Consider the following 22,506-nt stretch of genomic DNA (forward strand, 5'->3'; position numbering starts at 1 on the left):
CTAATATCTAAATTAGAGACCTAAGCAGCCAAAAGGCAATGCTATGGCTGGATTCTAGACACTGATGTCCATCCAAACCTGACACAATTATTACGGCTTAATATAATAACTTTGGGTACACTTATTCTATATTTCTGCTATCTGCACAAATGTTTAGGAAGCAAATTTTTAAAGACATTTATTTTTCCCGGTGTCCTTTGCCAGGCCCCACTGCAGTTAAAAAGGCTGTCAACGAAAAATATACCATTGTATGCACTGCACCCTGACAATCAAATGGTTAAATAGTACTTTGTGATTTGTTTCTGTAGAATGTTAGGGGTTGGAACGGTTTCCAGCACTTACTCCAGACACAAAGGTATTTCCTGTTTCAGAAGGTGCCAGATCCAGACACAAAACATCAGCACCATGTCCATGAAAGCTCTGCAGCAGCTGTCCACTTTCCACATCCCAGAGAGCACATGTACCATCTCCACTAGCCGTCAGGATCTGGAATACAGACAAGCACAATATGTTTAGGAATTCAGAACCCTATATCTGTTTTCTGCTTTGGCCCTCAGATACCTAGGTCAATCTTCCTGCCTTATAATTAAACTGAAAACTACTTCTAAAGTGCAGATACCCAGGGATGCCGACACATATCTGTAGTGGCTTTTAGTAGAGCTAACACCTTTCTGATAGCGCTGAATCCAGGGAAGCTCCAAAAATACCCAGAAGTATGGCAGCTTTGCCTTCTCAGATTGGCCTGACAATCCAAGAAAGCAGGGCCATGCCTGTGAGCAGCTATTGTTTCCTTAATGTGATAGTCTAGTGTGATAGATAGTCTAACTAAATACACAGTTAAAGGAGAACTATGGGGTTAAGTCTTTTCCCCCTAGTTCTCCTTAGGTTAACGGGAGGACACAAACTAGCGTCCTCCCGTCACCCTAGGCTCAGTATACCGTGAGCTGTAGCTCGCGGTTTACTGAGACGCCGCAGTATACCGCGAGCAGCTACTGAGACGCCGCAGCTGAAACGGATCCCGACAATTGTGCCCGGATCCGCCCAGCTGCGTGACTGACAGCTGTCTCTGCCTATCTAGAGTCAGAGCCAGCTGTATCCGCCCCCTCCCCCCATCCGTTCCGCCAGTCAGCGCTGGCGGATGGGAGCAGGGAGGGGGGAATCCAGCCCCTCCCCTGTCACGGCAGAGAGCCGTGACGGGATCGAGAGGTGAGCGAACGCCGGTATGTGCTCGCTCACCTCCTGATCTACTGAGCCGACCTGTGACAGTCTCATTGTCACAGGTCGGCTAGAACTATGAGGTGTGTGAAAAGCACTCACCTCATAGTTCTCCTTTAATGCATCTATGGAAACTATTTTATAAAAATATTTGTGATTCCTTTTAGCCTCTTTTGTGGTTCACACACCCATGCCACACTGCATAGCAGAGGGATGACACTACTTTCTCTATTACAGTTTAAGAAGAGAGATGTCGCCTCACTGTCCCCACCCTGCTGACTGGACATTGAAGGCGCATGTTGAGGCTATCTTTGTGTTCTTCCTCCCCAAAGCCGTGTTCACAATGGAGGCGTGGCTATGGTACAGCACTAGGCAATGCAATAGAGCTGGAATGGCAAACATTTTGACATACAGGAGATTAAAAAATATAATGTACAAAATAGGGAGAAAATGAATATTAACCTGGAAAGATTCTACATCGTATCTTTTACAAAGTATTGATGCAGCAAATAAATATAATCCACCACTGTTTCTCATGTGTGCGATGTATAACTATATTATATAAAGCAAATATATGTAGGTTTTCAACTATCTGGCAACTCCATCACATGAGATAGATCAATGGTTAACAAACACATACGCTATATTACCAAAAGTATTGGGACACCCCTCCAAATCATTGGATTCAGGTGTTCAGTGAAATTTCCTTGCTACTAAATATTCCGCGGGCAACTGTTAGTGGTATTATAACAAAGTGGAAGCAACTGGGAACAACAGCAACTCAGCCCCGAAGTGGTAGGCCACGTAAAATGACAGAGTGGGGTCAGCGCATGCTGAAGCGCACAGTGTGCAGAAGTCACCAACTGTCTGCAGAGTCAATAGCTGCAGACGTCCAAACTTCAGATTGGCACAACAACAGTCCGTAGAGAGCTTCATGGAATGGGTTTCCATGGCCGAGCAGCTGCATCCAAGCCTTACATCACCAAGTGCAATGCAAAGCGTCGGATGCAGTGGTGTAAAGCACGCCACTACTGGACTCTAGAGAAGTGGAGACGTGTTCTCGGGAGTGACGAATCACGCTTCTCTGTCTGGCAATCCGATGGACGTGTCTGAGTTTGACGGTTGCCAGGAGAATGATACTTGCCTGACTGCATTGTGCCAAGTGTAAAGTTTGGTGGAGGGGGGATTATGGTGTGGGGTTGTTTTTCAGGGGTTGCGCTTGGCCCCTTAATTCCAGTGAAGGGAACTCTTAAAGCATCAGCATACCAAGACATTTTGGACAATTTGTGGGAACAGTTTGGGGATGGCCCCTTCCTGTTCCAACACGACTGCGCACCAGTGCACAAAGCAAGGTCCATAAAGACATGGATGAGCGAGTTTGGGATGGAGGAACTTGACTGCACAGAGTCCTGACCTCAACCCGATAGAACACCTTTGGGATGAATTAGAGCGGAGACTGAGAGCCCGGCCTTCTCATCCAACATTAGTACTTTACCTCACAAATGCGCTTCTGGAAGAATGGTCAAACATTCCCATAGACCCACTCCTAAACCTTGTGGACGCCTTCCCAGAAGAGTTGAAGCTGTTATAGCTGCAAAGTGTAGGCCAACTCAATATTGAACCCTACGGACTAAGACTGGGATGCCATTAAAGTTAATTTGCGTGTAAAGGCAGGCGTCCCAATACTTTTGGCAATATAGTGTACATTATCCATATATACTGTATAAGTGAACAATAAATCTTTTTTTGACATACACAAGGTCAAAAAAATTTAAAGAAATAAAAAACCTCCCTCCTGTAGGGCTTTGCATCATAAGCACCCAAATATCACTACTATGTAACCACCCACTATGCTTTGAGTCAATATGGACCATATACTGCAATAAAGGAATGTGTACAAAGATGCTCATTGGCTTTGGTAAATATTATAGACCATCCATCATGAATCTTCCAATGTTTCAACGTTCTCCTATTGAGCACAGAAAAAGAAACCGCTATGCTGATTCAATAAATGGTATTGTGTCCCATAAATCGTCTTCTAGGTTACATAGACCATCCAGAATCTTCATGCAAGGTATTTACATACATATGAGCTCTGGAAGGTATACATCTCCTTGTTGGCATACAGTATGCTGAAATTTCAATATGGCAACCAGTTCACATTCTGCCATCAGAGTCAGTAAGTATGTACTGAATGGTAAATCGAAACGTTGCAACCACAGCTCCAACCAGGATACACATATGCAGTTCCACAGTGACAAGAGAACCGGATAGAAGTCCATGTACACAAAGAGTCCCATGCTCCAAAGGTAAGTATATTCTGAACTTATGGTGTGTGCAAAGTTCAGGATTCCAATCCATGCACACGAATACTGAGTTATCTGATATTGTATGGTCCTTGCATAAGAAAATAGAGGGGTGTGTGGTATGGGGCTTCACAGATACTCTCACAAAATTTTACTAGAGAATTCACCTGTAGGTAGTAGTTTCATAGATACATAGTTGTTGATGGGTAATTCCACTTTCCCAGGTGAATTTGGGAAAATGGAATTACCCCCTCCAACCAATGAAAAGCTCTTCTCATTGACCACAATGACCAATGAGTGCTCGCCATTTACAAGCGAAATTCAAAATTTAGAGCGCAGGGCTGCACTACACGGCAGTACAGGGTACAGATGGTACAACCGCACTGGCGGAGGGGAAGTTACTTAGGGGGTTATTCACAAAGCTGCCGTATAACCCAGCCAAAGTGAAGTGAGCCGAACACTGTTCGGCTACTCACTTCTGGCTTGTACGGCTGATTTCAGCTGTACATCGGCTGCCTTCGGTCAGCCGCACATGCTCTGCATGTGCGGCTGAGCCGAAGTGCAGAACGACTTCGACTTAGCCGATTCAACATCTGGATCAGCTGAGCCGAAGCTCCGGCAGCTCACCCGCTCCGAGGTACCGAACAGAATAGAAAATAAGTTAAATATTTTTTTTTTTTTTAAAGTAGAATTTTTTTTAAAAATGTATGAATATTAAAAAGAAATTAAAATAAAGTTTAAAGAAAATAAAAAAAGAGAACACAAAAAATATTTTTTTTTAAACGCCGGCAAAAGAAAAACAATTGGGCGGAGCTAGCAGTGACAGCTAGCTCCGCCCAACTGTTTCCTATTGGCCGACACCTGGTAGAGTCTTCTAGAAGGTCTCGGCCAATGAATAACAACTTGGCGGAGCTGGCCATGATGTCACGGCCGGCTATGCCTAGTTGTTATTGTTTAATGACAGATTAGCATCCCCAGGTCATTTGGGGACATTGATCTGTCATAACTGGGCGGAGCCAGCCGTGATCTCACGGCTGTCTCTGTCTAGCTGTCATTTGCGGTGGGAAAATGGCCCGCCTTCGGCAGGCCGTTTGTCGCGCTTCGGCTGTCACTTCAGCTTAGTTGAGCCGAAGCATATGCCTTTGGCTCGGCTGAGCTGCTTGGCCTCGTTCGGCTGTATCCTTTGGCTCAATAGTGAATAACCCCCTTAGAAGTTTCCTGAATTTTTCAATACTCCCAACTGATACCACTACTTGGGGAAAGAAGTTCCATATTTTTGCTGCTCTGACTGTGAAGAACCCTCTCCACAAATTCAGAGTAAAAAATCACGTCAGATTAAAATAGGGGAAAGGGATGGACAGCATGGGAAAAAAGTGACAGAGTGAAAGAAATAAACTATGGTATTTACCTCCTAGAAGGCAATCTAAAAATTATTTTTACCATTGTCTGAGTAATCATCTAGATAAGGAAACACGGACTATAGTCTGCTCAAGTGCTAATGGGTCGTTGGTTGGGAACCAGAGCCTTAGACCCTATACTGTATGCTGTAGTGTAATTATATGAATGGGGTTATGCCATTAGTTTCACACTTATGCAGCAAGCCAGAAAAAAAACTAGTTATTTTTTGTTTAGGGCAAGGTTGCTTAATTTTAGGTGACAGAGTTCATACAAAGAATATAATAAACACGCAGTCAGATGCAGTCACTTGACAATCTTGTCAGTGTGTCCAAAGCTGCAGCACGTATTAGGAAATGTAAGTCTGTGACAATGATGTCATTGTAACAGTGTATGCCAGGAAAGTAAACAGAATTTTAAAAAAGAGCATATTACTTTAATCTTGTCCATGAAGCAACATACAACAGAGTTAAACTATTGGTATTCAGTTCAAGTAAGCTACCTACTAATTTATTGTGACCAACCCTGCAACAGGAGGAAGGGTCAAAACTAACCTTAAAAAGTAATTTTTACTGTAGGAGTGGTTGATACATTGAATACACTTTCAGCAGAAGTAGTGAGTCAGGCGACAATAAGTGAATTTCAACATGCTTGGGACAAACATAGATCTAAACCAAGACAAAAGGGTAAAAAAGCAAAAAGGAGCAGACTCAATGGGCTACTTGGTCTTTTTCTTCCTTCAACCTTCTATAAACCAAGACAAAAAATAAATAAATAAAGGAGCAGACTCAATGGACCACTTGCAGGGTTATTCACAGAGCTGCTGAAGGCAGCCGTGTGAATAACCAACCCAGAAGCGTTTGGCTATTAACTTCAGGCTTGTACAGCTTATTTCAGCCGTACATCGGCTTAAAGGAGAACTATGGGGTCAGGGCTTTTCCCCGTAGTTCTCCTAAGGGTAACGGGAGGACACAAACTAGCGTCCTCCCGTCACCCAAAGCTCAGTATACCGTGAGCTACAGCTCACCGCAGCTGAGACACCGCAGCTGAAACGGATCCCGACAATTATGTCTGGATCCACCCAGCTGCGTGAGTGACAGCTGGCTCTGCCTATCTAGAGGCAGAGCCAGCTGTACCTGCCCCCTACCCCGTCCGTTTCCGCCAGTCAGCGCTGGAGGATCTGACAGGGGAGGGGGGAATCCACTCCCTCCCCTGTCACGGCTCTCTGCAGGGCCAGGATCGAGAAGTGAGCGAGCGCCGGTATGTGCTTGCTCACCTCATAGTTCTCCTTTAAATCAGCCGTACATCGGCTTGCTTCAGGTTGTCCAAACATGCTCTGCATGTTCGGCCGCCCCGAAGTGCAGAAGGATTTCCACTCAGCCGATCCAACATTTGGATCGGCTGAGCCGATCCTCCGGCAGGCTACTCGCTGCCGTTCGGCACATTCTCATAGGGGCAGAAGGGCAGTGAGTGACTAGCCGAATGCCGCCGAGCGGCATTCGGCTGGGCTATTCTGCTCAGTACCTTCGTACTGAGTGAAGAGTGAAAAAAAGTCGAAAAAAAAAGTAGAAAACGATTGGGCGGAGCTAGCAGTGACAGCTAGCTCCGCCCAACTGTTTCCTATTGTCCGGGACCTGCTGTCATTACAATGAGAGCTCGGTGGAGCCGGCCTTGATATCACGGCCGGTTCCCACCGAGTTCTCATTGTAATGACAGTTCAGCGTCCCCTAGTTACCGGGTAACCAGGGGACGCTGAACTGTCAGTGCAACCGCCCAGCTGTCAGTCATGAGGCTTTCGGCCCGTTTCGCATTTCACCTCGGCTCAGTCGAGCCAAAGCATTTTCCGTTGACTCGACTGAGCCGCTCGGCCGCCTTCGGGAGCTGTACGGGCTATAGTGAATAGCCCGTACAGCAATCCTTCGGTTCCACTGAACCGAAGGGCCCCGACAGCCGAAGGATCAGCCGGAGCTATGGCTGATCCTTCGGCTAGCTTTGTGAATAACTCTCTTGGTCTTTTCCTTTCATCACCCTTTAATGTTTCTATGTAATAGTTATTTGGTAGTTATTTATTCCATAATTTAATCTTCCATCTTTTCCCCTCATTAGAGAGCACACAGCCACACACCAACAAATATCAGATCTAGTATGTACAAAACAAATTATTTTGTACAGATATTTCTATTTCATGTTAAGAATTCACTGAGATCTGAAAATAATTAAGGGCATTATTATTTCCAGGATTACGCCTTTCAACAACTCCGCTGTTGTTTAAATCCCTTCCAAAAAGAGACATACATGGAATTAAGACACAAAATGTATCAAAGTCTAAACAGTGATTTCTTCTACTTCACCATTGAGGCTCTGAAATTAATTTACTAGCATTCTGATATATAACACAGTCACAGTAAGGTACAAAAGATATACGAGTAATACATTGAGTAAAAAAAGGACTCATTTATAAAAACTAGAGAAAAACAACTTCAGATGTGCATCAAAAGCAGCCAGATACTAGATTTTTTACACAAACTGCAATGGAAAAGGAATGTACACAAAAAGGCCTATTTAATTAGGTAGCCACCTATAGCAACCAATAACAAATTTTCCCAAATGACCTGATGGCAGAGATGTGATATGCGCATTGGTTGCTAGAGCATATTTTACTTTGTGCATATGGCTTTAGCTAATAAAGAGTTCTTAAAGTGACACTAAACCTTAAAAATGCATTCAAATACTTTACCTATTAACAAAAATGTATCTTATTTGTGTATCACTCAGCTGTAGAGCCTCAAATCATCTCTGCATTGGTGCTGACACTGTCCTTTCTTCTGGAGGGTGGATACTTTTGTTCTCCATGGTCCCTGTGTGTGTTGTAAAGTAGTCCCAGCTCCAAACTCATTCCTGTAATAGACTACAATCTCAATACAAATTAGTATGAGATTGTAGTCCATCATGGGAGCGAGCTTGGAGCAGTGGCTACTTTATAACACACACAAAAGGTTGAAAAAAAATGGCATTTTCAGTTTCAGTTATCGGTCTCAAAATTTCATTGCGGTGCATCCCTGGTTGCTATCGTTTGTGCCTACTTTAATATTTATTAAAGCTGAACTCCAGCTTAAGATAAAGTTTTGGCCATTTTCATTGTAAAAATAAATGAACACCAATAAAATGTGTGCAATGAGTGGTCACTGCTGCGTTATGTAATACTCTTACTTTCATTACCCCCATACAGTTCAGTCAGCACTAAACGTCTGACGCTGGAACTTACAGTGTGTGCAGTGGCCACTTATTCCAAACAATTCATTAGTGTTCATTTATTTTTATAGTGCAAATGTTCAAAAATAGTTCAAAAATAGTTTTTGGCCAGAGTACAGGTTTAAATAATGTAGTTTGCATCATTGTATTTTTTCCTGTTTTATTTAATAACATAAATTGATTTGAAGAGTCCTATAGAATAAATTAGTACAGATATGCACTGTAAGTGTGAATTCAGTGCAAAAACTCTGAACACAGACAATTGTGTGATCAGAAGGGGTTCTAAAAACAAGGCTGAACATGTTTCAGTGACTCATATTTTCAGGAATTAAAGTCATCTGCATACTCATTTCCTGAGTGTTACAAAAAAAAAACATGTCATTACAGATGATTTGTATGTGTTTTTTTTAGAGACAGAATGCAAAAAATCTAATTGAACAGATAGATCTCATGCACTGTAGACCTGGAAGGTCCAGGCCGTCATAGCCCCCAAATGTCCCTGATTTGGAGGGTCGGTCCCTCTTTTGAAACAATGTCCCTCTGTCCCTCATTGCTCCTCTGTCCTTTTTGGCCTTTTGTATAGATCTCTATAACAAATACACTATTTAACCATGAATAGTGTTTCACTGCACTAAACCTTTCATCCAGCTTCTAACCTATTGCAATTGTTATTTTCAAAAGCAAGCATAAAGGAGTAGTGGTAAAAAAAAATATATATTATTTTCTCCCAATTTGTTTGTGTGCAGTCCATGAAATGGGGTGTGGTAGGTGTGCGTTCTTTGCCTTTATGCTTTTGCTAATAAGTGTCCCTCTTTCTCATCTCAAAAAGGTGGGAGGTATGAGGTCATCACAGATGTACCATAGATGGAAGGAGTTTAAGGAGTTATAGAGATCTTTAAAAAGTCATTAAATGGTTTGATCTTGTACTGCTTCCTTCAATACATTAATTACATCCATTGCCTGTTTCACACTGGTAGCCCTCGACATTTGGGCAGCCATGGTGCCTGACTTGTCAGTAAGCTGACGCAGAGGTCAGTAAGGTGACGCAGAGTGCGGAGCTCAGTAATGTGACGCAGTGCGGAAGTCAGTAATGTGACGCAGTGCGGACGTCAGTATTGTGACGTAGTGCAGAGGTCAGTATTGTGACGCAGTGCGGAGGTCAGTAATGTGACGCAGTGCGGAGGTCAGTAAGGTGACGCAGTGCGGAGGTTACCGGTGTAAGATAGAAAAGGGACTTACAGTGGTGATGTGCTCTGTCCTCATGCCCTCTTCTTCCTCTTCGGGTGGTGGTGGGGGGAGGGGGAAGCATCGATGTCTCCTCCATAAGAAGCCCCAAGCAGCCTTGTTGTACCTCCTCTGCAGGTCCCTTCCCACTCTGTTGAAAATACCCAGGCAGCCAATGACAGTGCTGCACTCTCCCTCCCAGCCAATTGCAGCAGAGGGGGACAGAGGAACATACAGGCTGCCGAGGAGCTTGAACAGCAGAGCAGAGCTGACAGGAGATCGTGGCTGCAGCAGCAGCGGTCACTTTTATGGGGAATCAGGGGTGCGGGCACACAAGGGGAGGCAACGCCTATGATCCCCGCACAGCGGCCGGAACATACAGCTGTCAAGCTGTCAGAGAGTTTATTGTGGTTCAATGTAAAAAAACGGCATAGTACTTGTAGTGTGCCGGGTTTTTACACTGAACCTGTGACATCGTGACAGCTGTATGTCCCGGCTGCTGTGCGGGGATGTATTCCTGGATCCGCCACTGAGCCTGGAGACTACCGCCGTGGCGATCGCTCGCTTCTGTTCTCTCTTCTCCTCCTCCTCGGTCGCTCTGTAGTTTCAGCGCCCGAGCAGGAGAAGAGGGAACAGAAGTGAGCAATCGCCGAGGCGGTAGTGTCCCATCCCTGGGACACTACCGCCGCACCCCCTCGATGACATTCCACTCACCCCCACGCAATTTTGAGGCCTGTATATATATTATATAAAACGTTTTTTGGGCTTTAGTCCTCTTTTGGGTTAAAGGAGTACATGCACTAATGTACTCCAGTGAGCCAAAGTCAGGATCTAGCAGGCTACCGACCACTATTTGCTGACAGTGCAGAGCCGTGTTGCAGCCCGGGAAAGATCCCAACAATATTGTCAGGATCCACCCCACTGCCTGATTAACAGCTGGCTCTGCCTCTCTAGAGCCAAATCCAGCTGTGCCCACCCTCTCCTACCGGTATGTCTATCCCTCCAATGAGCTGAGGAGCTGGAGGAAAAGAGAGGGGAGGAGAATCCCAGTGGGAAGAGGTGATTGACAGTCACCACCCTCTGCAGGGAGAAGACTGTGAGCTGAGCAATCAGCGGTTCATGAATGCTCAGTTGTCGAGCGATAGAACCGGTGTGTGACACATGATCGCTCAAAGCATTGGGAAGAGTACATGTTACTCTCCCAATATTTCAGCTCTAAAATTATCTATTAAAAACATAAACAATAGAAAGTTGGTGACAGAAGACTGATAATCAACCACATTTCATCCTTCACCTGCTCGCCAGGATTTTTACCTGCATATCAGAGTTAGTAAAGCTGCAGGCAGACAAGTAGTTGGTATGCATAGCCACTGACTTCTTTTTGGAAGCCATGTTTTCATTCTTATCAAATGTCAGAGGGTACACGGAACACTTGTTGTCCAGACCCCTGTATGGAACAAACAGAGAGAACACACAACAAAATCAATGGTGAATGATTTTTCTGCAGTCAAGCTTATCCTGTTTTGCTTTGTCACTGATTGTTAAACAGTTTAATTGGGGTTCATGCATACAACATTTGAGCAAAAGGGTGTTAACAGGTTATGTATGTTGCCTGATGCCTGGCACTTCCTTCGCCTCTACATAAATACAGATATATAAATATTGCAAAGGGAGTCATGCTTTATAATAGATAATCCACTAACTTTCCTTAGTATAAGAGTTGAACTATATTTGTCAGCACTCGCATGTCCTTCTTTCATGCGTCTCATAGATATGTATAGGACTATGCTCTGAGACTGGAGACACTAACAGGAGACAAGTATAGCCTAATTTCAAGTCTATAAGGTTATGCTGTGTATTCATGGCCAGAGGAAGTAAACAGCAGCGGTAAGCCTCTATGATGAGATAAGTAGGTGGGGAGAGAGGGGGTTCTAGGTTAGTTTTGGTTAGGAGGAATAGGAAGGGTGGGCTAGTGCACTTTTTACTAATAGTGCACATGTTCTTTAATAGAAAGCAGACTCGTAACAATGATCAACTAAGAGGTGACTACACATCAATATAATAATTTAATTACAATAGCTTGAGCCAGATAGTTTTATTATTTTAATGTGATTCTTGTTTAGGTAAACATAAGGAAAAGAAGAAACTGTTGAAACATATAAATGTATCATACTAGCTCAGGGTCTCCATGTTGGTTTCTAGATGTCTAGGGTCTGAAGTAGCCATGTGTCAGGCTGACACTGTGAACTGTAGTGTCACGTTTTATACAGGAAATTAAAATATGTGAAAAAGATACTTTGAATAGTAGCAGCTATTAAAGACTTACCCACATGCAATGGCACAGCCAGATGGTGCATAGGCACAAGCCATTACCCAGGTGCACGGCATGGTAACTGCATGCTCCTAGAGGGAACCAAAAACCACATCATTAGAGTATGCTCTTAGCAGCAGGAAAAGCATGATCTTTTTTATCTATAGAGAAAAAATGTACTTCCTCTTTTAAAATGTAAATATTCTTTCTAGCTCTTGCAAAATTACTAAATTGTAATGGAAGTTAATAGTTGACAAGTTCTTCCTTCAGACATTATTTACTGAGTACATCCAACATTTTCCCTCGATGCATTCTTTCATATATGATAAAAAATAATCTGTCTACATCAGTTTTTCTCAACCTTTTTACATTAGAGGAACCCCTATAATAATTTTCAAGCCTCAGGGAACCATTCCTAAAACCAGATCGTCAAGGGTCAAATGCCCCCTACATTGGTGATGAGAAGAAAGAATGCAACCCTCACAGTGGCAGTCAGAGTGCCACCTTTACAGACAGTTAAAAATACATGCTGCTGGTTTTGCCAAAAAGCGCTGGCCCTTAAACTAGCTCAAGGAACCCATTGAATATTATTCAAAGGAACCCTGGTTGAGAATGGTTGGTCTAGATGCTCTACATGTAAATTACCTCACTGATTGTTTACAGCAAGTTAGGGTAAAAAAAGGTATAGATAGGTTTACTAGGAGTGGAAGGTGTGAGGAAATGCTCAGGTTAACATGTGTTTAATAACTCTAAGATTACAGATCAATGCATGCATGTGTTCTAAAATGATAGTTTCTTGTTATTTATTTTACCTTTGATAGTCAGCATAAACCTATTAATAAATCCTAATGTCAGCAGAATGTATGGGTTTTGTTGCTCTACTTGTTTGCACAAAGATAATAAAACAATAATGTCACAAAGAAAAGAACCAATGGAATGGCTGTGACAGAGAAAATAAAAACCTAATGTTTTGATCTTTTATGCTTTAGTTGAATGTAGTTTTAGTACTTGGGTTCTTTGAATACAGTACGTCAGTGGGAGTGTTACATGTGATAGATGTTCTTTTTCAGATATTGATGTGGTTAATAGCATAAATACCCATGTATTGTCTAGTGTTTGTATAGGTGTGTACAGGCAATAGAGAGTTGGTGCTGTGATATGGGAAATTCATTGTCATTGGTTAATATGTTATTTGATAGTCTGAAGATGTTGTTATTCGTTCTTGCAGTTTATGTCGCAAATAAAGAGCAAGGTACCTATATTCTTTCATTAGACTTATTTTATGCTACTAAGACAAACTGGTTCAGAATACTATTGCCCCATTGCCTATGACATTTATTTCATTGTATATCAAACAATACAAAAGTGTCAAAATTGCCATTTTATAATGTGTATATTGCCAAGTAAATTAAACTGCACGGACAAATTATACCTACCCGTTTGTTATTGTTATCTTTTGCTCTGAGGTTGTCTGCCTCCATTATTTGCATGAACAAGCATAGTTCATTGATAATACATTGGGTGGTCCATTTTATTTGTTTGTTTAATAAGGACCATTTCCATGAAAATACTGAATTCTGACAAATGTATGCAGTTATAATATGTATTAATAATAATATTTAATATTCAAAATTAATTTTACTTCATATGCCTATATACTTATCTCCTCATATTGACACAGACCAAGCTGTCCAAAACAAGTGCAGGGTTTGGAACAAACTACAGAACTGCGGGGGCACCTTTAAATCGTCACCATCACTTTTGCTGAGCAGCTTGGCCTGGCATAATGTGGAGAAAAATACAAATAAAGGCACGTAAAATAAAAAAGATGAAAGCAATCATATACTGTATTTCATTACCTGTGGTAACTAAGTACAGTCATCACAATACACTATATATTCAGGGCTCAACATTTCCACTCGCCCCCTCGCAATTGGCGAGTGAAAATTGCGAGGGGGTGAGTGAAAATTCATCGGCGGGGGGTTCGCCATGGGCAGGACAGGGGTAAAACTACCGCTATTTCTGCGGCGTTCGCTCTCTCTTCCCTGGCCGGAGTGAAGGGAAGACAGCCAAACTGATTCTTCTCCTCCGCGGCTGCTGCAGCTACAGAGCAGGCGAAGAGGAGAAGAATCAGTATGGCTGTCTTCCCTTCACTCAGGCCACCTGCAGCTTCCTCCGCCCACCTTATCTGCCATAGGCTGGAGGAAGACTGCAGCTGCTATTGGCCGGCTCTACGTTTTTGCAGTGCGGGAAGGGGGGCTTCAGCTGTGAACATGCAAGATACCTCTCTGTACCCCCCCTACCAGCACCACCAGGAAAAGGGCATCTAAATCAGGAGAGGAAGAGGAAAAGGGCAGGAAAGGAAGAGGGCACCTAAATCAGATCAGCTATGTGCACTGTAAGTCACTGTTCTTTCTGCCTTACACCACTGACATCTGTGCGTTACATTACTGACCTCTGTACTGCTGACCTCTGCACTGTGTGTTACATTAGTGACCTCTGTACTGTGCATTACATTACTGACCTCTGTACTGTGTGTCACATTACTGACCTCTGTACTGCTAACCTCTGTACTGCACTGTGCGTTACATTACTGTCCTCTGCACTGTGCATTACATTACTGTCCTCTGAACTGTGCGTTACATTACTGACCTCTGTACAGTGCGTTACATTACTGACCTCTGCTCCGTGCGTTACATTACTGACTTATGTACTTGGCATTACACCACTGACCTCTGCACTCTGTGTTGTTACTGATCTCTGTACTTTGCGTCACACTGCTGAGCTGTCGGAGGTACGGCCGGGGCAGGGTAGGGGTTAGGTGGGGCAACTGGTGGTGAGTAACTCTTAAGGCCTGGCTAGTAGCTCAGGGCCTGAAATTTTGAGCCCTGATATATATATAACGATAGTGGTTCTTTTAGCATGCTGTCATTTTATATAAATGCTTATACGTTTGAATACAGTGGCTGCAGGTTACTAACCTTGTTGGTTGTAAAAGCATCCCAGACAATCACTTTTCCATCCTGCATAATAAAAACACACACAAAAAGGAAAAAAGAATCATTAAAGAATAAAAGCAAATACAAAATCCACAAGTGAATGAGATTACAAAGCATTATATTTACACTGTTAATTTCGTATTATCTGTCTCTCAATAGATCCAAAGTATCTATCCAAAGGCTGTTTGACCGGCTCAATGCTAAATGGCCGGGAAGCCGGCTTCTCAGCCAATCATTACTCGCCACCCGGCTTAATGGTTGCACGGGAAGCCGGATCCATGTTCCCCTACAGCACTGCCAGTCACAGGAAAATGAGAGTTCCGGTATCGGGGAAGATATTAGAGCATTTGGGTGAGTACGAGCCCAAATACTAGGTATCAGCACCAATACTAGTATCGGTATCAGTGCATCCCTAATTTTTATTGCTGTCTGCCTTTCTGTTCCAGTGAGTGACAACTGTATTCACCAATTTACACACAGGCTTCACAAGGACAGGAAAAGAGAAAGGAAAGTATATGCATAACCAGAGAGAAACATTTGGCTAAGGTTAAGAATTAAACAAGAGCTTTAGTCAAGACCAACCTCATGTTACATCCGCTTGGTGGGTCTTTTTTATGTGAGCTTTAGAAGATGTCTATTGAGGTATAAACCTAAAGCACATCTAGTTTCCATACTGACTACTATTATGAATTTAGGTGGCTCTTTTTGAACACACAACATTAATGTCAGACTGTACAAAAGTGCGGTCCTGGATGTACACATCATTTGTGTCACAAGCAAGCCCTTGGAGCCAAATCAAGTTGAAATCTTAAAGGAGAACTATGGGGTTAAGGCTTTTCCCCATAGTTCTCCTTAGGGTAACGGGAGGACACAAACTAGCGTCCTCCCGTCACCCTAGGCTCAGTATACCGCGAGCTGCAGCTCGCGGTATACTGAGACGCCGCAGTATACCGCGAGCTGCTGCTCGCGGTATACTAAAACGCTACAGCTGAAGCGGATCCCGACAATTATGTCTGGATCCGCCCAGCTGCGTGACTGACAGCTGGCTCCGCCTATCTAGAGGCAGAGCCAGCTGTACCCGCCCCCTCCCGCGTCCGTTCGGCCAGTCAGCGCTGGAGGATCGGAGCAGGGGGGGGGGGAATCCAGTCCCTCCCCTGTCACGGCAGAGAGCTGTGACAGGATCGAGAGGTGAGCTAACGCCGGTATGTGTTCGCTCACCTCCCGATCTACTGAGCCAACCTGTGACAGTCTCATTGTCACAGGTCGGCTAGAACTACAGTATGAGGTGAGTGAAAAGCACTCACCTCATAGTTCTCCTTTAAAGAGGAACTTTACCCATAGCTTTGAAATGACAACAAAGACACCTTTAAAAATGCATACCTTATTTTTGGAAGGCATGAGGGGTGGAGACCAAACGTTCACTGGATTGGGGACATAAATATCTTCATTGCATTGGCTCAAAATTATCGATAAATGGCCCTTAAATGTTTAGGCATTAGTGTTATTTCTAGGCCATTATAATTTGATATATGAGCCCTTCAGGACAGAAGCAAGAGTTGCCATATCATGGCAGTTTTCATACCATCCGGGCTAATTAAACTTAGGCAAACAAAAGGGTGTTTTTATACTACATTTTGAAGCAATAAAAGACAATGCTTTTAAGCCTTTTGTTGCACAGCAACTAAACACAGTGAAACAACCACATCTATAATTGCCGACAAACCCACATCTGCGTCACTTTGCTATTTGCTAAGAATGATACATGAATCATGTCAGCCTGTGAGACAAAATCACATTTTGACAAAATTAATCTCAAGTCCACAGCTCTCAGTCACGCCCTTATTACATAAAGCTGAAGTATCTTTACCTGGGATGAGCTCACAATCCTTCGTTTGTCTTTACACCAGTCCATGCAGAGAACTTTATTGCCATGACCCTTCAGTGTCCTCCTCGTTTTCATGACAAACTGGCCGAGGGACTCCACGCGTTCTGCCACTTGGTGTACTATAAACAAAATAATAACAAATTGTATTATTCGTTTGTGACCAGGGCCGGAGTTACTCTTTCTGCTGCCCCAAGGCCAGGTTCCTCAATGTGCCCCCCTCCCCACCATACCCCCTCCCCCCCATGTACAAAACAAGGGGCGGCTTCCCTGTTGTACCATCAGCTCTGCTTGCCCAAAGCAGGGCTAAATGTAGAAAACAACTACCCGCCCGGTGCCCGGAACTGCATGTCCTGGGCATCAGGAGATAGGAATTCCACACCCCTGCTGCCCCTCTACGCCCTGCTGCCCCAAGGCCGGGCCTTGGTTGGCCTTGTGGGAAATAAAGCCCTGTTTGTGACTACAGATAGCTAATCAAACCAGAGCTTTGTGGGCATAGTTCAAATACCGGCTGTTGTGTGTCAGCCATTCAAATAAAATATAGCAAGCAAATCAGAAAAGGGGTGACTTAAAAATTCACACTCAGTACAAGTTCTCTCACTAAAACAGACTTTGACTTGCAGCTCAATATCTAAACTAAGCTGCAAGTCAAATTACATGAATCCCCTGTAAAAGGAGTTTTACTTTGATAAGATAATTTCAGAGTCCTCAGACACTTTAAGGCTTATTCTAACCTAAAGGTATGTTGATACTGCAGTTTTTTTTTTCTTCCTAACACAACAATGGGACTTCTGAGGTGATTATAATGAATGCTGACCCTTCCATTCAAAAATCATTTTAAGGACACAGAAAGGTCCTTAACTTTTTACTTTAGAAAAAAAGTAATGTATAAATCTGCAAGTTTCCTATAATACCGGCAAGGTATTCCCCTGGTTTTCTCGGATACTTCAAGGGGCTTACTTTACTTGTATATAACCACAAGAATTTAAGTGGGTCTGGTATGCCATTGTGCTCAGTTTAACATTGGGTTCCGAGTGCACTGGGATCCCAAGTATCATTACACTACATTGTTCTGGGGGTTTTGAACTCCTAAAAACATATTTTAGTGCAAACTTTTGTGAATACCTGCTTCTTGTGTCAGGCCTATTGACTTTCCTGGTACATCTCACACAGTATAGAATCTGTGACACTGCCACTATTGTGGAACCAGTTGCTATTCGGAGCACCATTTGGAGGCGATGAGTTCCAGACTTGAGTAAACCATACAAGTTATGTGTTTTACTTGTCAGATGAACAGGTTTAAATTTGTGCATTAACAAAACAATGAAGTCAATGTGAAGAATGGCCATAAGATAACAGGTCATGAGTCAGGACTTCTGGAAAGAATGTACTGATTTCACAAGATGTGAAATAACAGGTTATATGTTTATTGTAATACCATTCAGTACTGCCTGAGCCAGCAGACTAGATGAATTTAGGAGTTTCAGAGAAGAAGACCAGACAAGCAAAATAATGTCTTTCTCAGACAATTTATTGTGTTTTATACAAGTGTGCAAAAGCATAAGCAGTGGAGCCAGGGCGGTAGCTACCATGGGGCGGGTGAGGCACTCGCCTTAGGTGCAGCTAAGAGGGGGCACAGCCAGGGCTGGCCTGACTGCATCCCCTCGCCAGTGTTTCCATGGCGAGCACAGGGCACTTGGCAACAGGGGCGCTGCAGCAGGGAGAAGAGGAGCGGCACAGGCTCCAGCTTCTCCTCGGATCCTCCCTGCTGTCCCTGTATGGAAGGCACTGCCTGTAAGCTCGTAAGCTCAACGCGTTTCGCGCCAATGGGGCGCTTCTTCTTATAAGCCCGCACGGGACCGCTGATGTCTTCAGTGCAGGGCTGGCAACGGCCCTACGAACATCAGCGGTGTTAGGTGGAGGATCTTCCCCCTCAGCTGCCCTGGACCCTATATCTCCTCATGTGGACACTCCTCCATCTTCTTTTTATGGGGTCCAGGCCCGCTTTGGCTGTGATCATTCCATCCTCCTCCGCCCTGGGCTCAAAAGCCCTTGGCCCACTATATGCCATTGCTAAGCACTTGCTGACCTCACACTGAAGGGACTACCTCTCCCCGCTCCTGAAGAAGCGCCCCATTGGCGCGAAACGCGTTGCACTTACGAGCTTACAGGCAGTGCCTTCTTAGCATTGCAAGCAACATATCACCCCCATCAGCTTCGCCCTTTTCCACTTGAGATACAATCCAATAATACCTGTCTCATATTGAGTTGCCTTGTTATAGTATGTTATTATGATGCTATTTCCTCACATGTATGAGATGATCATTTAGGCAAAAATCTCAATTGTGGTGTATAGGGGGTGATAGGAGGTATATCTTTTCCCCTGAGGTATATGCCTCTTATTTTTATCCTTTCATGCATATTTAATGCTTTTATTATATATTGTTCAATACATTTATACTTTTTATACTTCTATGAGACTGATGTTTATTGGACTTGTTCTTTCTGGAGCCACCAAAAAACCCAATTTTTTTCTATCCCTCTTCTTTTTTTGAACCTTGAGTTTCAGTGAGGAAAAATATGCGCGAAAAAACGCCTAGTTGTGAACGGGGCCTCAGATAGCCATTCACAGATAAGTAATTTGACATGTACCTGTCACCTATTAGTTTTCTTTGGTTCATTCTAATGTGAGGTCACTAGGGAATGCTACATTCTCTTTCTAGATATACTTTATATACTGTATATATATGCTCCTGGCCACAAGATGGCTTCACACATACGTAATGTTAATGTAATGAGCAGCTGTACATTATATATACACACATATAAACACAAAAAACATACTGTAGATGTGCCATTAGCAAATATGGTTGATTACAATTAGCAAATATGGTTATATATACTCTGGTTTTTAACAGTTGCCATAGATTTTAGGGAGCAGTCAGACACACATGCATGCCCTTGGCATGTCCACTGTGCAGCATGCTCCTAACAGGAACATTTAGCCCATCCAAATATTTTAGTAGGGTGAAGGGAAGGCAGGAGGAGGACAATGAATAGGGATCAGGTATTAATAACTGCCTCATTAATTAATTTTCCCAAGAGCAAGCAGCCAGCAGTCATGCATGGTACCCGCAGTCAGGAGATCTAACTAATAAGAGCAAGATTTGTAGGCAGATGGATGCAGACAGTGAATAGATGTAATTATATGAGGACAGCTATGTGGTATGTTATGATTCATCTGTGTTCACCCTTATCCTCCACATACCAGGATTATCTCATTCACACAGAGCTGTTGTAACATTGGCTCACCCCTCTGTTATATAACTACGTAGTGTTAGCATTAGGGACGTTCTTTAATCCTCTACCAATTTACACAACACACATGCCCAAACACAATGAGACACACAGACCATAGCTGACTTCCTGCAATATCTACCCCCAGTGCTCAGAGAATGTGGGGTTATAGGGCTGGAGCACTACGCTGACTTCACTGCAGGTGGTGCCCAGGACACAGCTGTTCTTGGGTCTATGAAGTCATGGGGCCCATGCATGGCTGCTTCTTTTTATATGATGTTAGCCAACATTGCATTGTGTGCAGCGTCAGCGTCACCCTTTCTGTCACATCCCTTTTTCCATCCTGCTGCAGTCTAACTTTCGCTAAAGGTGAACTCTGGGCAATAAAAAAAAAAACGTACACTCAATGCGGGAATACCCCCACACGGCAAGGGTTAAATATTTGTTTTGTCTAGAGTACTCAGATAAAGCTGTTTTACTTACCTGATCCCAGCTCTTACAGAGGTCAGCGCTCTCTCCCCCTCCGCTACAGCTATGGAGTGTCACTCGGCATCTTCATGTGTAATGCAAGTCAATGGACCTGTATAAGATGTGATGATGTCCACAGGCCTTAGACGTCGGAGCCCAGGGGAGAAGAGGCTGCGGGGACCAGTCTAGCAGCTCGGAAGAAGCCAGGATCAGGTAAGTAAGTCTTCTTTATTCCAGCTACTAGACCAAAACAAGGCCTGAACCCTTGCAGTGTGGCAGTAGCCCCACTGCAAGGGTAGGTTTTTATTCCAAGTACACACAACTGAATACAGTAAAGCTAGCCATACCTCATTTTTTCTCATTCAGCCCCGCAGGTTGGACAAGAGAAATCAGTGGATTTCCCCATCAATGCTGTCAGAATACAATAGCCCCCCTGCCGGCTATTGTATTCTGACAGCAGCAGGTGTGCAGCTGTCAGAATACCCAAACAGTGACTGCAGCTCATTGGCTGAAGTCACTGTTTGAGAATTTTCGGACTAGCTCCTTCATCAAGCCGGGTGTTGCCAGCAGGGGCAAGGATCGAATTTCAGCAGATTCAGAATGAAACTGACAAAATTTGATCAGTACTTGGCCAGCATACTACTGAATAAAAACGTACATAGAACATATTATGAAAGCTATATTATCCGGTCATATCAAATATAGTTACAACAATTAGAATTCTTCCTTTAGACTACAAGTCCTTATATACACTTCAGTCATTTTCGGATACAATGGAGCCCTAGGAAAATACTAGCATACCTACTTTTATATGCAATGTGTGCCAGTAAATATTAAGGAATCTGTCAAAATAAAAATATGGAAACCATGACAATGTCTGGGTCTGCTTATAGGTCCTATGGGCCTGAGAATTGCACTCTAGGACTGGGGCAACGGGTGTGCATATACCTTACTGCCACAAAGTAAGCAACCGATTATAATATTATATTTTTATTAGGGAAGCACCGATACCAAGTACAGTACTCGGTACGACTACAAGTACCGATACTTTTCCAGCTCCAAGACTAGACTAGAGAAAAATGTAAAGTTAGGAGGCAGCTGTCATTTGTAAGGAGCACACGGAGCTCCTGGGATTTGTACATCTCTGTTTTAATGTACGATTTTGTTTTTATAAATATAAATAAAGTGATGCACAGATACCAGTTTTGCGAGTACGAGTACTGGTACTTGCCGAGTACTTACAAGTACAAGAACTGATACATTTTTGTTTATTGTCATGTGACAGTTTTTCTAAAACAATACAGACTAATGATTTCAGGACAGTGGTGGAGTGCCAGAGCCCGGTCCCAGCTGCAACCCCTGCAACCCTGGTAGTTCATAATGAAAATGCCAAGTATCGGCACTGACACTCAAAAAGTATCGGTGCATCCCTAATTTTTATTGTTCTTTAAGAGCTGAAGGAATGGGGGAAAATGTCAGTACTGTTATCTGTAAAAATGTTATCTATAGGAGATGACATTGCCTTAGGATTTATGCAAGTGAGTATATGTCAAGGTAAATAAAAGAAGTCTTTGTCCTCATTAGGGAGATCTAATTATCACTGATGTCACCGGGAATTAAATTGATGGGGAAATCCAAAGCTGTTGCCATCAGAACAAGAATAGAGGAAAAATCATCCAATGGGACACTTGTTCCATTACAACCTCCTCATGTATCACTTTCCCCTCCTTGTTAGATTGTAAGCCCTCAGGGGCAGGGCCCTCCTTACCATCTTGTCTTGAATTGTATTGTGATTGTAACGTCTTCCTTATATTGTAAAGCGCTGCGCAAACTGTTGGCACTAGAAGGGATTACCGTCACATTGGAAAGATATCCCTTCACTTCCTGTTGAGTATGCATGATGGGAAATGAGGGGAAATTTCTAACTCCTAATTGTTAATGAGACAAAAAAAGCACTGACAGCAGTTTTAACCCTCCTCGACTCTATCCAAGGTGAAAGTTTTGGCTTTAGATATAATTTAAATACATTGCTGTGGATGCCACATTCCATGTAAAAGGCTGTATATAATGTGACCTCAAGCTTTGGGCAGACCTCAGGAAATGGCAATTAGGCAATTACAGAAGAAACTAAATGGGGACGCTTGTCTACATACTGAA

The 22,506-nt window shown here is 43.3% G+C and overlaps 1 protein-coding gene across 2 annotated transcripts in view; it reads right to left on the minus strand.

Annotated features, from left to right (window-relative positions):
* The window catches only part of GNB5 (G protein subunit beta 5), a 53,260-nt gene that overhangs the window by 17,648 nt on the left and 13,106 nt on the right, over positions 1-22,506 (minus strand). For both annotated transcript variants that reach the window (XM_018576049.1, XM_018576050.1), the window contains 5 exons: positions 16,570-16,706; positions 14,685-14,726; positions 11,719-11,795; positions 10,707-10,839; positions 343-486 (listed from right to left, as the gene is read on the minus strand). In XM_018576049.1, coding sequence (XP_018431551.1) covers positions 343-486; positions 10,707-10,839; positions 11,719-11,795; positions 14,685-14,726; positions 16,570-16,706 — 533 coding nt within the window. The remainder of the gene's footprint in view (positions 1-342; positions 487-10,706; positions 10,840-11,718; positions 11,796-14,684; positions 14,727-16,569; positions 16,707-22,506) is intronic.

Source organism: Nanorana parkeri, unplaced genomic scaffold, assembly GCF_000935625.1.
Source record: "Nanorana parkeri isolate BGI_ZX_2015 unplaced genomic scaffold, ASM93562v1 scaffold55, whole genome shotgun sequence".
Classification (NCBI taxonomy): domain Eukaryota; kingdom Metazoa; phylum Chordata; class Amphibia; order Anura; family Dicroglossidae; genus Nanorana; species Nanorana parkeri.